This window comes from Ovis aries, chromosome 18, assembly GCF_016772045.2.
Source record: "Ovis aries strain OAR_USU_Benz2616 breed Rambouillet chromosome 18, ARS-UI_Ramb_v3.0, whole genome shotgun sequence".
Lineage (NCBI taxonomy): Eukaryota > Metazoa > Chordata > Mammalia > Artiodactyla > Bovidae > Ovis > Ovis aries.
The window spans coordinates 54,061,873-54,075,467 of record NC_056071.1 but is presented as its reverse complement, the minus strand read 5'-3'; the positions used below and the strand labels follow the sequence as shown (position 1 = coordinate 54,075,467).

The 13,595-nt window shown below is 44.4% G+C and overlaps 2 protein-coding genes across 6 annotated transcripts in view; one reads left to right on the top strand and one right to left on the bottom strand.

Moving 5' to 3' along the window:
- Nucleotides 1-9,680, bottom strand: part of LOC101112168 (U3 small nucleolar RNA-associated protein 14 homolog A) — a 45,328-nt gene extending 35,648 nt beyond the window's left edge. For 3 of the 4 annotated variants that reach the window (XM_060401888.1, XM_060401889.1, XM_060401887.1), the window contains exon 1: nucleotides 9,627-9,680. The gene's annotated coding sequence lies outside the window, so the exon portion shown is untranslated. Of the gene's footprint in view, nucleotides 1-9,209; nucleotides 9,465-9,626 lie in introns of those variants that run through there. The other variant, XM_027957329.3, reaches the window with a different exon arrangement.
- A 57-nt stretch (nucleotides 9,681-9,737) lies between these two features.
- The window catches only part of PPP4R3A (protein phosphatase 4 regulatory subunit 3A), a 34,656-nt gene continuing 30,798 nt past the window's right edge, over nucleotides 9,738-13,595 (top strand). For both annotated transcript variants that reach the window (XM_004017947.5, XM_012098936.4), the window contains exon 1: nucleotides 9,738-10,513. In XM_004017947.5, the coding sequence (XP_004017996.1) occupies nucleotides 10,372-10,513 (142 nt within the window). In that variant the 5' untranslated portion in view covers nucleotides 9,738-10,371. The remainder of the gene's footprint in view (nucleotides 10,514-13,595) is intronic.

Sequence of the window (13,595 nt, the reverse complement as noted above, 5' to 3'; positions counted from 1 at the left end):
AGCCTAGGACAGTAGCAGGGACTCTAATAGGACAGGGATTTAACTTCTATGCAGAGTACATCATGAGAAACGCTGGGCTGGAAGAAGCACAAGCTGGAATCAAGATTGTTGGGAGAAATATCAATCACCTCAGATATGCAGATGACACCACCCTTATGGCAGAAAGTGAAGAGGAACTAAAAAGCCTCTTGAGGAAAGTGAAAAAGTTGGCTGAAAGCTCAACATTCAGAAAACAAAGATCATGGCGTCTGATCCCATCACTTCATGGGAAATAGATGGGGAAACAGTGGAAACAGTGTCAGACTTTATTTTGGGGGGCTCCAAAATCACTGCAGATGGTGACTGCAGCCATGAAATTAAAAGACGCTTACTCCTTGGAAGAAAAGTTATGACCAACCTAGACAGCATATTAAAAAGTAGAGACATTACTTTGCCAACAAAAGTCCATCTAGTCAAGGCTATGGTTTTTCCTGTGGTCATGTATGGATGTGAGAGTTGGACTGTGAAGAAAGCTGAGCGCCAAAAAATTGATGCTTTGGAACTGTGGTGTTGGAGAAGATTCTTGAGAGTCCCCTGGACTGCAAGGAGATCCAACCAGTCCATTCTAAAGGAGATCAGCCCTGGGTGTTCATTGGAAGGACTGATGCTAAAGCTGAAAAGTCCAATCCTTTGGCCACCTCATGTGAAGAGTTGACTCATTGGAAAAGACCCTGATGCTGGGAGGGATTGGGGGTAGGAGGAAAAGGGGACGACCGAGGATGAGATGGCTGGATGGCATCACCAACTCGATGCCCATGAGTTTAGGTGAACTCCGGGAGTTGGTGATGGACAGGGAGGCCTAGCGTGCTGCGATTCATGGGTTCGCAAAGAGTTGGACACGACTGAGCAACTGAACTGAACTGAACTGAACTGAACCCTGGAAGCAGCTGGTAAAGAATCTGCCTGCAATTCAGGAGACCCCGGTTCGATTCCTGGGCTGGGAAGATCCCCTGGAGAAGGGCACAGCAATCCACTCCAGTATTCTTGCCTGGAGAATCCCCATTGACAGAGGAGCCTGGTGGGCTACAATTCATGGGCGGTTGGGGACTGGGGGGTGTCACAAAGAGTCACACTCGACTGAACAACTAAACACAAAGCACAAATAGGACAGGATGGCCAAGAAGTGGAACAGCCCCCATGGAAATATGGCCAGTTTTCAAATCACCTGGGTTGACAAAGTTAAACTTGCTTTAAAGTGATTCGGAATTAGCAGTAACCCCAAAACCTGGCAGAGGCAAATGCAACTCTTCTCTGAAGAGAGTTCAGTTCAGTTGCTCAGTCGTGTCCAACCCTTTGCGACCCCGTGGACAGCAGCATGCCAGGCTTCCGTGACCATCACCAACTCTCAGAGCTTGCTCAAACTTAAGTCCATGAGTCAGTGATGCCATCCAACCATCTGTCTCATCCTCTGCTGTCCCCTTCTTCTGCTGCCTTCAATCCTTCCCAGCATCAGGGTCTTTTCCAATGAGTCAGTTCTTCACATCAGGTGGCCAAAGTATTGGAGCTTCAGCTTTAGCACCAGTCCTTGCAATGAATATTCAGGACTGATTTCCTTTAGGATGAACTGGTTTGATCTCCTTGCAGTCCAAGGGTCTCTCAAGAGTCTTCTCCAACACCACAGTTCAAAAGCATCAATTCTTTGGCATTCAGCTTTCTTTGTGGTCCAAGTCTCACATCCATACATAACTACTGAAAAAACCATAGCTTTGTCTAGATGGATATTTGTTGGGAAAGTAATGTCTCTGCTTTTTAATATGCAGTCTAGGTCAGTCATAGCTTTCCTTCCAAGGAGCATAGCTTTTCTTCAGAAAAAGTAGAGCACCTCAATTCTTGGTCTCAGGCCATTTCTACAAATAGTTTTCCAAGTACAATGTTCAAACCACAGCTGAAGAATAACAGGATCCCTCCCGCAAAAAAAAAAAAAAAAAGGGACTCTATCAGCAAAAGTAAGCAGAAATAACAAACCAAAACAGACCCACCAAGTCTTCAGGCACTGGATTTATCAGATACATGCTATGAAACCGCTGTGCAAACTAAGTTTAAGTAAATGAAGAACAAGAGTGACAATATTGCTAGAAATAAAAGGGTTAGATAATTGGATTATAGGTTGTTACAACAAAGAAATCCAGTAAGAAAACAATGTCAGACTAGAAAGAGAAATGATGGAGAATACAGAAGATATGGTAGACTTAGATGAAGATGAAGCAATACAAAAATCTAAAATACAATCAGATGGAGTACCCCAAGGAGAGGATAAGAGGGCAGAGGGCAATATTAGAAGAAATGATGGATAATGTCAAGCATATGATGAAAAACAGCAGTTCTGACTCCAGAAGCTCAACACATTCCAAGCAATACAAGTAAAAAGTGAAATAAATAGTGAAACTAAAGAAAACCTAAATATAAAGAATTAAAAAGCAGCCAGGGAAAATAAAATGTATCATCCTCAAAAAAGGCAAACATTAGTAGCAATTAGAAATAATCTGATTTCTTCAGAACAACAAAAGGAAGAAGACAATTGAAAATATATTTAATATATTTAAAAGAAAATAACCACCAACCTAGAATTCTATAGCAACCAAAAATATCTGTCAGAGATGAGGAAAAAAATAATTTTCAGACAAAAACTAAGAGAGTTTCGCCAAGTGCAGTCTCACTACAGGAAACTATAAAAAGGTATCTTTCAGGCAAAAAGAAAATGATCCCAGATGAAAGGTCTGAGCTGGCAGAAAAATTAAAGGGTAAAAAGTTAACAGATTTTTGTTCAGTCAGTCAGTCGTGTCTGACTCTTTGAGACCCCATGGACTGCAGCACACCAGGCTTCCCTGTCCTTCATCATCTCCTGGAGCTTGCTCAAAATCATGTCCATTGAGCAGTGATGCCATCCAATCATCTCATCCTCTGTCACCCTCTTCTCTTCCTGCCCTCAATCTTCCCCAGCATCAGGGTCTTTCTAATGAGTCGGCTCTTCGAATCAGGTGGCCAAAGTACTGGAGTTCACTTCAGCATCACTCCTTCCAATGAATATTTAGGAACTGATTTCCTTCAGGACTGACTGGTTTGATCTCCTTGCACTCCAAAGGGACTCTCAAGAGTCTTCTCCAACACCACAGTTAGAAAGCATTCATTCTTCAGCGCTCAGCTTCATTATGGTCCAACTCTCATATCCATACATGGTTACTGGAAAAACCATTATTCAGTCGCATCCAACTCCTTGTGACTCCATGCACTACAGCATGCCAGGCTTCCTTACCCTTCACCATCTCCCAGAGCTTGCTCAAAGTCATGTCCACTGAGTCAGAAAAACCATAGCATTGACTGTATGGACCTTCATTGGCAAAATGATGTCTCTACTTTTTAATACACTGTCTAGGTTTGTCATAGCTTTTCTTCTAAGGAGCAAGTATCTTTTAATGTCATGGCTGCAGTCACCATCCACAGTGATTTTGGAGCGTAAGAAAATCTGTCACTGCTTCCACTTTTTCCCCATCTATTCACTGTGAAGTGATGGGACCAGATGCAGGTTTTATGGTTCAAGTGTGGGGTTGCTGATAAGGGAAGGGTGTGTGCAGGGTCTCCTTTAATCTGGCCTCAGGTGGTCTCTGCAGTGAAGAATCCAACATCTTCCTTTTGTTGGGTATATTGACAGAATGTGGTCCACTAGGACCACATTCCCTGAGAAGGGAATGGCAAACCACTTCAGTATTCTTGCCCTGAGAAGCCCATGAACAGTATGAAAAGGCAAAATGATAGGATACTGAAAGAGGAACTCCCCAGGTCAGTAGGTACCCAATATGCTACTGGAGGTCAGTGGAGAAATAACTCCAGAAAGAATGAAGGGATGGAGCCAAAGCAAAACAATACCCAGTTGTGGATGTGACTGGTGATAGAAGCAAGATCCGATGCTGTAAAGAGCAATATTGCATAGGAACCTGGAATGTTAGGTCCATGAATCAAGGCAAATTGGAAGTGGTCAAACAGGAGATGGCAAGAGTGAATGTCGACATTCTAGGAATCAGTGAACTAAAATGGACTGGAATGGGTGAATTTAACTCAGATGACCATCATATCTACTACTGTGGGCAGGAATCCCTCAGAAGAAATGGAGTAGCCATCATGGTCAACAAAAGAGTCTGAAATGCAGTACTTGGATGCAATCTCAAAATGACAGAATGATCTCTGTTCGTCTCCAAGGCAAACCATTCAATATCACAGTTATCCAAGTCTATGCCCCAACCAGTAACGCTGAAGAAGCTGAAGTTGAACGGTTTTATGAAGACCTACAAGACCTTTTAGAACTAACATCCAAAAAAGATGTCCTTTTCATTTAGGGGACTGGAATGCAAAAGTAGGAAGTCAAGAAACACCTAGAATACCAGGCAAATTTGGCCTTGGAATGAGGAATGAAGCAGGGCAAAGACTAATAGCGTTTTGCCAAGAAAATGCACTGGTCATAGCAAACACCCTCTTCCAACAACACAAAAGAAGACTCTACACATGGACATCACCATTCAGTATTACGGTAATCCAAGTCTATGACCCAACCAGTAATGCTGAAGAAGCTGAATGGTTATACGAAGAAGATCTACAGGACCTTCTAGAATTAATACCCGAAAAAGATGTCCTTTTCATTATAGGGGACTGGAATGCAAAAGTAGGAAGTCAAGAAACACCTGGAGTAACAAGCAAATTTGGCCTTGGAATACGGAATGAAGCAGGGCAAAGACTAATAGAGTTCTGCCAAGAGAATGCAGTGGTCATAGCAAACACCCTCTACTGAAAACACAAGAGAAGACTCTATACATGGACATCACCAGATGGTCAACACCAAAATCAGAGTGATTATATTCTTTGCAGCCAAAGATGGAGAAGCTCTATAGTCAGCAAAAACAAGACCGGGAGCTGACTGTGGCTCAGATCATGAATTCCTTATTGCTAAATTCAGACTTAAATTGAAGAAAGTAGGGAAAACCACTAGACCATTTAGGTATGGTAAAATCCCTAATGATACACAGTAAAATCAAATCCCTAACAATATACAGTAGAAGTGAGAAATAGATTTAAGGGACTAGATCTGATAGAGTGCCTGATGAACTATGGACAGAGCTTTGTGACACTGTACAGGAGACAAGGAGCAAGACCATCCTCAAGAAAAAGAAATGCAAAAAAGCAAAATGGCTGTCTGAGGAGGGCTTACAAATAGCTGTGATAAGAAGAGAAGTGAAAAGCAAAGGAGAAAAGGAAAAATATTCCCATCTGAATGCAGAGTTCCAAAGAATAGCAAGGAGAGAGAAGAAAGCCTTCCTCAACGATCAATGCAAAGAAATAGAGGAAAACAACAGAATGGGAAAGACTAGAGATGTCTTCAAGAAAATTAGATACCAAGGGAACATTTCATGCAAAGATGGGCCCAGTAAAAGACAGAAATGGTATGAACCTAACAGAAACAGACGATATTAAGAAGAGGTGGCAAGAATACACAGAAGAACTGTACAAAAAAGATCTTCATGACCCAGATAATCATGATGGTGTGATCACTCACCTAGAGCCAGACATCCTGGAATGTGAAGTCAAGTGGGCCTTAGAAAGCATCACTATGAACAAAGCTAGTGGAGGTGATGGAATTCCAGTTGAGCGAATTCAAATCCTAAAAGATGATGCTGTCAGAGTGCTGCACTCAATATGCCAGCAAATTTGGAAAACCTAGCAGTGGCCATGGGACTCGAAAAGGTCAGTTTTCATTCCAATCCCTAAGAAAGGCAATGCTCAAACTACCACACAATTGTACTCATCTCACATGCTGGTAAAGTAATGCTCAAAATTCTCCAAGCCAGGCTTTAGCAATACGTGAACCGTGAACTTACAGATGTTCAAGCTGGTTTTAGAAAAAGCAGAGGAACCAGAGATCAAATTGCCAACATCCGCTGGATCATTGAAAAGCAAGAGAGTTCCAGGAAAACGTCTATTTCTGCTTTATTGACTATGCCAAAGCCTTTGTGTGGATTAATAAAACTGAGGAAAATTTGAAAGAGATGGGAATACCAGACCACCTGACCTGCCTCTTGAGAAATCTGTATGCAGGTCAAGAAGCAACAGTTAGAACTGGACATGGAACAACAGAATGGTTCCAAATAGGAAAAGGAGTACATCAAGGCTGTATACTGTCACCCTGCTTATTTAACTTCTATGCAGGGTACATCATGAGAAACACTGGGCTGGAAGAAGCACAAGCTGGAATCAAGATGGCCGGGAGAATTATCAATAACCTCAGATATGCAGATAACACCACCCTTATGGCAGAAAGTGAACAACTAAAAACCCTCTTGATGAAGGTGAAGAAGAAGAGTGAAAAAGTTGGCTTAAAACTCAACATCCAGAAAACTAAGATCATGGCACCCGGTCCCATCACTTCATGGCAAATAGATGGAGAAACAGTGGCGGACTTTATTTTTTGGGGCTCCAAAATCACTGCACATGGTGATTGCAGCCATGAAATTAAGACACTTACTCCTCAGAAGAAAAGTTATGACCAACCTAGACTGCATATTAAAAAGCAGAGACATTACTTTGTCAACAAAGGTCCATCTACCAAGGCTGTTTTTCCAGTAGTCATGTATGGGTGTGAGAGCTGTACTATAAATAAAGCTGAGCGCCAAAGAATTGATGCTTTTGAACTGTGGTGTTGGAGAAGACGCTTGAGAGTCCCTTGGACTGCAAGATCAAACCAGTCCATCCTAAAGAAAATCAGTCCTGAATGTTCATTGGAATGGTTGATGTTGAAGCTGAAACTCCATACTTTGGCCGCCTGATTCGAAGAGTTGACTCATTTGAAAAGACCCTGATGCTGGGAAAGTTTGAGGGCAGGAGAAGGGGACAACAGAGGATGAAATGGTTGGATGGCATCACCGACTCAATGGACTTGAGTCTGGGTAAACTCTGGAAGTTGGTGACGGACAGGGAGGCCTGGCCTGCTGCAGTCCATGGGGTCGCAAAGAGTCGGACAGGACTGAGCAATTGAACTGAACTTAGTTACAGAAGGAGCTTAAAGAAATTTTGTGTATGCCTGAGGCAACCCTGCCCCAGGGCTGCACTAATGCTTTCTCGGCTTTCCCCTCTCCCCTCTCCGTCTCCGTACCCCTTCCCTTCTCTGATGAGGAACCGTTTCAATGTGCCCTTTATGACTCAGGGAAGGTGATGGAGGTTGGAATCTATTCCCTGAAAACAAGGCACAGGGAACACAGAAAGTCTTCTGTGCCCAGAAGCCCCACAGGGTCCTGCTTGCTTTCAGAACTAAGCCCTGTAGACTTGGCTAATGGGACTGAGGAACTAAATTTTAAATCCTACTTAATTTTAATTAATTTGAACTTTGGTATTGGAGAAGATTCTTGAGTATCCCTTGGACAGCAAGGAGATCCAACCAGTTAATCCTAAAGGAAATCAGTCCTGAATATTCATTGGAAGGACTGATGCTGAAGCTGAAACTCCAATACTTTGGCCACCTGATGCGAATAACTGATTCACTGGAAAAGACTCTGATGCTGGGAAAGATTGAGGGCGGGAGAAGGGGACAACAGAGGATGAGATGGTTGGATAGCATCACTGACTCAATGGACATGAGTTTTAGCAAGCTGCAGGAGTTGGTGATGGACAGGGAGGCCTGGCATGCTGCAGTCAATGGGGGTCACAGAGTCCGACACGACTGAACTGAATTTTAATTAATTTTTAAATTTAAAAAATGATACTTGATTTATTTTGGGGAGAAAAATATATTTGAGGTAACTTTAGTTTGTGAATCTACTTTTTCAGCTGTTAAATTTAGTGAAACCTAAACCCACACGGAGGAGGCCTCAAAGAGTTGGACACAACTGAGCTGCTGCTGCTTCTGCTAAGTCACTTCAGTCATGTCCGACTCTGTGCAACCCCACAGACGGCAGTCCATCCAGGCTCCCCCATCCCTGGGATTCTCTAGGCAAGAATACTGGAGCGGGTTGCCATTTCCTTCTCCAATGCATGAGCAACTGAACTGAAACCCACATCATATATTTCCAGTGAAAATTCAGCATCCATATAGAAATCGACACTCAAGGTAAAGCACATATCATATTTTGAACTTAGCATGAAAATAATCATTCAAAATATCTCATTAATTTTATATTGAATATTTTGCATTCAACTATCAACTGAAAAAGACACCGTGTAAAAGTTTTGAGAAGTTCTATTAAGAGACCTTACTGATATATAGCCCTTGCAACAGGCTTTAGCGCTAAGGTACTGCTCCAAAGTAATAAGGGAGGAGCCAGGAATATATACAAACTTTTTGCTAGGAAAAACATTCCTAGTGAAGCATAAAAAGATTACTGTAAATCACAAATAACAGACATCTTGGGTTAATGATTTTAGTGTTTTTTTCTACTTTGGGGAAGATGTTAGAATCTGGTGGTCATAGAAAATTTTCCATAGATATGTATATCTTATTTCTCTTGGGGCCAGTGAATCTAAAGCACAGAATACTTGCCGTTTTTCCCCATCCTGAATTCCCCTCAGGGTGCACTGTCTTGGGTACACTGCAGTGGCTAATGCTTGGAATCTTGCAGAACTGGCATGGCAGGTATTTTTTTCTTAACACACTAAAAACACACGCTTCAGCAGTTGCCTCATACTTTTAAAGAAGTGGCTACCGTAAAGCTACATATGAAACTAACATTTTCCCCCCAGCGGCCAGCAATGACCTAGACGGCCCGGCAAATAGTAAAAAGCCCTGTAAAATGGTGGCTATTGTTTGTATCATAGGAATGAGAACGTCATTCTTCCGTGAAGATTAACAGATTCAACACTGAACGCTGAAAATTACTCAGTATGATTATACAGTACCCCATTTGTCTCTGTAAAACCGTTAAGTTCTTTTCGCAACATGAAGAGCTAGAAAACAATTCTGACAAAGGACAGAGGAACAGAGGTAGCAGCTATTTTAAGTGGAGGGTCTAGACCTGTGATTTCAAGCTTGGTCCCACAACCAGAAGTAGAAAACTGCCCCAGGGCCCCAGATTCGCACCGCAGTGTTTGCCCCACAGCAATGCCCAGGACTGGCGGCTGACCTCCCGGCCTAAGAACTTTTCTGTTTCTTCCCAAAGGAAAAGGGCCCGAGGCCAGAAGGCTCCGGCGCCACCGACCTCTGCGCGCCGGGTGCCCAGTCCAGCCCCAAAGGCGGCTCGGACAGGATACTCGCGGAGGCGGGCGGGCGCGGGAGGACCCCAGGCCTAAGCCGCCTGATGCCGGCCGGGATCGGCGTCTGGACCGCGAGCCACCGGTGAAGACAGCTGCGGGCTCCAGAACCCCAGACCCAGAGCGCCCCGCGGGCAAAAAGCCTGGCAACGCGCAGCAGCCAGAGGCGGCCTCCACGCCCTTTCGAATCCCGAGCGGCTGATGACGAACAGAGGGCGCGACGGACGCACACCCGCCCTGCGCTCGCACGACGGTGCGTGCGGGGAGCGCGAGGGAGACCCGGCTCGTCACCGGCGCGACCAGCGTTCCGCCTCCTCCGCTCCCTGCGCTCCCGCCACCTCGGCAACCCGGGGCCCGCCTCCCACCTCCATCCGAGGCCTCCGCCGCTGCGAGACTCACAGCTTCGTTCCTGTCTCTTTAAATGGTGGGGCCAACGGGCCGCCCCTGCAGCCGCTGCCTGGGTGGCCCCGCGCGCCACTATTGAGGGGCGAACCAAGATGGCGGCGGCTTTGGCTCGGTGAGGAAGACGGAAGAGGCGGCGGCGGCGGCGGCGCCGGAGGGATAGGGACTCCCAGTAGCCAGAAGCGCTCGTGTGCTTGGGAGCTCACGGAGTCTTCCGCGCAGTGGTAGCAGTTGCAGCGGGACCTGGAGCCCGTCAGCTTCGGACATTTGAAGCAGACGAGCGGAGCACAACCTCCGGCTGCGGTGGCAGGGCCAGGTATAAGGAAGGAAAACATGGCGGCGGCGGCTTGAGGAGGCGGCGGCGGCGCGGGAAGCGGCTTGGCTGAGATCATGGCGGAGGCGGGAGCAGGGCAGTGACCGGCGCCCCAAGTTCCTAGCGCGGCGGGGCGGGAAGCTGCGAAGCGCTGCGCGCCCCGATTGGGGCGGCAGGGCTCCTCGGGCCTGGACAATAGCGCCGAGGAGCCAGAGGCTAGGAAAGGCGGGGACCAGAACTCGGCCCCGCGGCGGGCCATGCGTGCGGCAGCGCGGCTCCGGGGCGGCCAGCAGCGGCAGTGAGGCCGAGGGGCCCTCGGCTCGCGGGCGTGCTCCCGCCTTCTCCGGACCCCCTTCCCGGGCGACTCCGGCGGGGCCCGGCCCCCAGGCGGCAAGATGACCGACACCCGGCGTCGGGTGAAGGTTTACACCCTCAACGAGGACCGGCAGTGGGACGACCGGGGCACCGGACATGTGTCGTCCGGCTACGTGGAGCGCCTGAAGGGCATGTCTCTGCTTGTCAGGGCCGAGAGTGACGGTGAGTGAATCCCTCGTCTCCCCGGCGTCCCTGGGCCACCTCCCCGGTTCTTTGGAACCCCTGGGCCGCTCCCTGGGAGGACGAAGGGGGCGGCTGGGGCTGCAGCTGCCGCCGTCTCGGGGCAGAGCGGGCCCCGGCACCACTGCCCTCCCGGAACTGCCTGGAGAGTGTTTAGGTCTCTGAGCTCCCGGGCGCACTTGCGGGCGCGAGCGGACCGGGCGCGTTTGAGCGGAGCCGCCTGGGAGTGTGGCGAGATCGGGGACGTGGGCGCGGGAGCCCGGAGCGGGCCGTTCCTGTGCACCAGAGTGACCTTGAGAAAGGTACTGATTAAACCGATTTCCTGTCTTAGTTCATCCATCTGTAGAGCAGGCATGAAACTTTTCTCGGAGCTAAGAGAGTTATCAGTTTCGCTTTTTGGAACAGGAATATTTTATTGTACTCCCCCCGCCCCCCGCCCAAACACGTTACTCCTGCATCTTTCCAATCCTGTTGCAGGTTGGCAGCGCTGGTTCATGGATCTGGCAACTCTGCGCTAGGCAGAGAAAATATTTCTTTGCGTAAGAAGATAGATGGGTGTTTCCCCAGTGCTAGTTGTCTTTTTCATTAGAAATGAAGATTTTTGTGTGTAGTTTCACTGTGTAAACGTTCCGCAAGTGTGGAGTCATATTATCGGAGCTTTTTGATTGCTTAAATATGTGTTCATAGTTTGGTTTAGTTAACAGGTGGGGAGAAGTTGGCAAGTATCTCTAGAACCTTTCGATTCTGCCCCAGTGGTGCGTAAGCTTCACAGATTTTGAAACAGCCCTCAAGGTTCAAAGACCAAGTTGTTTGAAGATAAGCTTTTCACATTTTTAAAGACTCAACTCTTCAGGGATTGCCACTTCCCGCGGTGTCATACCGTGAATTTCCCTTAAAGAAAAAGTTCACATGGGGTAAAACTTTTTTCAGAATTTTTCCTCTCAATTTGAAAACCTGTTTTGTAACAATATCCCATAGTTTTATGGTAGCTAACTATCTTAGTTTATGATTGTAGTTCTGTAAATGAATTACTACAAGCTCATTTTAAGGAATTTTAATTGGACTTCCTAGCCAGAACTCTAGTTCCCTGGAACAGATAAGGCTCACCATTCTATAATTGACTGCAAGGACATTGCTTTTCAATTTGAATTGAAGGAAAAATGGTAACTTGGAGTATATTGCCCATAGGTTTCTTTATAAGGCTCCCCCAAACTAAAAGCAGAGAAAAACTCTTTTTCTTGGTGGCGTTTAAAGGGTTTTGAATTCATTGGGTATATGTTTCTGAGGCCTATGTTACTTGCCTCTTAAAATACAAGTTTGAATGTGGAGTGTTAGTTTACTTTGGTGTATGACTATCACATAATAACCAACTATTCTAAGTTCTGTGTTTTTGCTTCTTTGGAAAACTTTTTATGTGATGAGTTGGAAAGTATAGGCTTTATAGGTTTGGTTAACTTAAGATGAAAGCATATGTAGATTAGAGATGAATTCTTTGAAATCTCATAATAATTTAAAATAAGAGGTGACTTCACATCCTGTGTTTAATTGTACTCATACAGAGTCCTTTGTTTAAAGTACTTTAAAGCATTAAATCCTATTGTCATATTATCATAGGGAATCATACTCTTTTAACACAATAATGTAAGAATCTTTGTGCCCTTGTTCAATTTATAAGTTATTAGGAAAACTAAATCCAAGAGTAGGCTTACAAAATCCCAAGATATTTGTGAATCCTTTATAAATAACTTTTACTTTTGATCATTCTTTTTTCTAACAGGAAAACTCCAAATAGGAATAATAGTCAAATTTTACTGAGTGTCTGCTGTGTGCCACATGTATCTTCTGGTGTTTTCTGATGTAGGTACTATTTTTAGCCATATATACAGATTGGGAAACCGAGGCCTAGAGAAGCTAAAGAACCAAAGATCACATAGCTAGGTTAATTGAAAAGCAAGGAAGATCAGTGTTCAAACTGAGGTCGGGGAGAGGTATCAGATTGAATGAGATTTCTAGACTATGACTTGAAACTCATATTATCAGTTATTTAATTAACATCATTAACTGTTTACAGTGTGTTTGAAACACCCATATTATTGTCTACTTGCATTTGCTGCTTTATACTTAGACCTAAGTTTTATCAAAGGAAATGAAGACAAATTTTTAGCCTAACGATATTTCAAGTTGTAGTTTGTCTTCAAGCCACATGTGGGAATTTTTGCATTGGCTGCTAGCTTAGGTTATCCATTATTGTGGGCTTCCCTCATTTGCCATATGGGATAATTCAGAATTTTCTTTTTATGGAAAGTTATTTCTGGTTTTCCATATGAGTCATTTATCTTGTTAGAGGAGCTTATAGACTTACCTGAAAATTAAGAAGGCAGTTTTTGAATGGAAGTACTTGTGTCTTCTGTCAGTCCATGTCGTTCTGGGCAAATGTGCCCTTCCCTTGTGAAGCTGAGTTGGCTTGACGATCTGTAGCTCACTTTCCCTTGGAGGAGAGATACCCCACTAGCTACTGAGCCCATTTTCTGATTTGCATCCTTATTTAATAGGTTCCTACTAGCAAAATAGTTTGTTGGAATGTATCCTTTTTTAAAAACAAAGATAGATTACCTAATTTCTCAGGTTTTATCATAGCCATGTACTTGTAAGGTTTCATCTTCAGTAAAGATTAGTGTATTTTCTTCCAGTTTATGCTGTACCTATTAGCTTGTTGCTTACTCTCTCATTTTATGTTCAAATCATTCTTTTTTTCCATTATGATTTTTACCATGCCCTACCAATTTTAGAATTGATAAAGAAATTGGAATTTCTTCACATACTGAAGGATGTCTTTCAACATAAAATCACATCAGTACTCTGTTCTGGATTACTTGCCAATCATCAAGAATAGTGTTCTTATGTTTTTTACTTTAAGTTTTATGTTTTTTTACATCCAGTAGTTTAAATTAATATTTAAATAATTGTAATTAATATTAATAAAAATGGATAACTTATTAATCATTTTAATAATTTATATTAAGAGTTTAAATTCTGATTTATTTATTCAGAGTTACAAAGATTT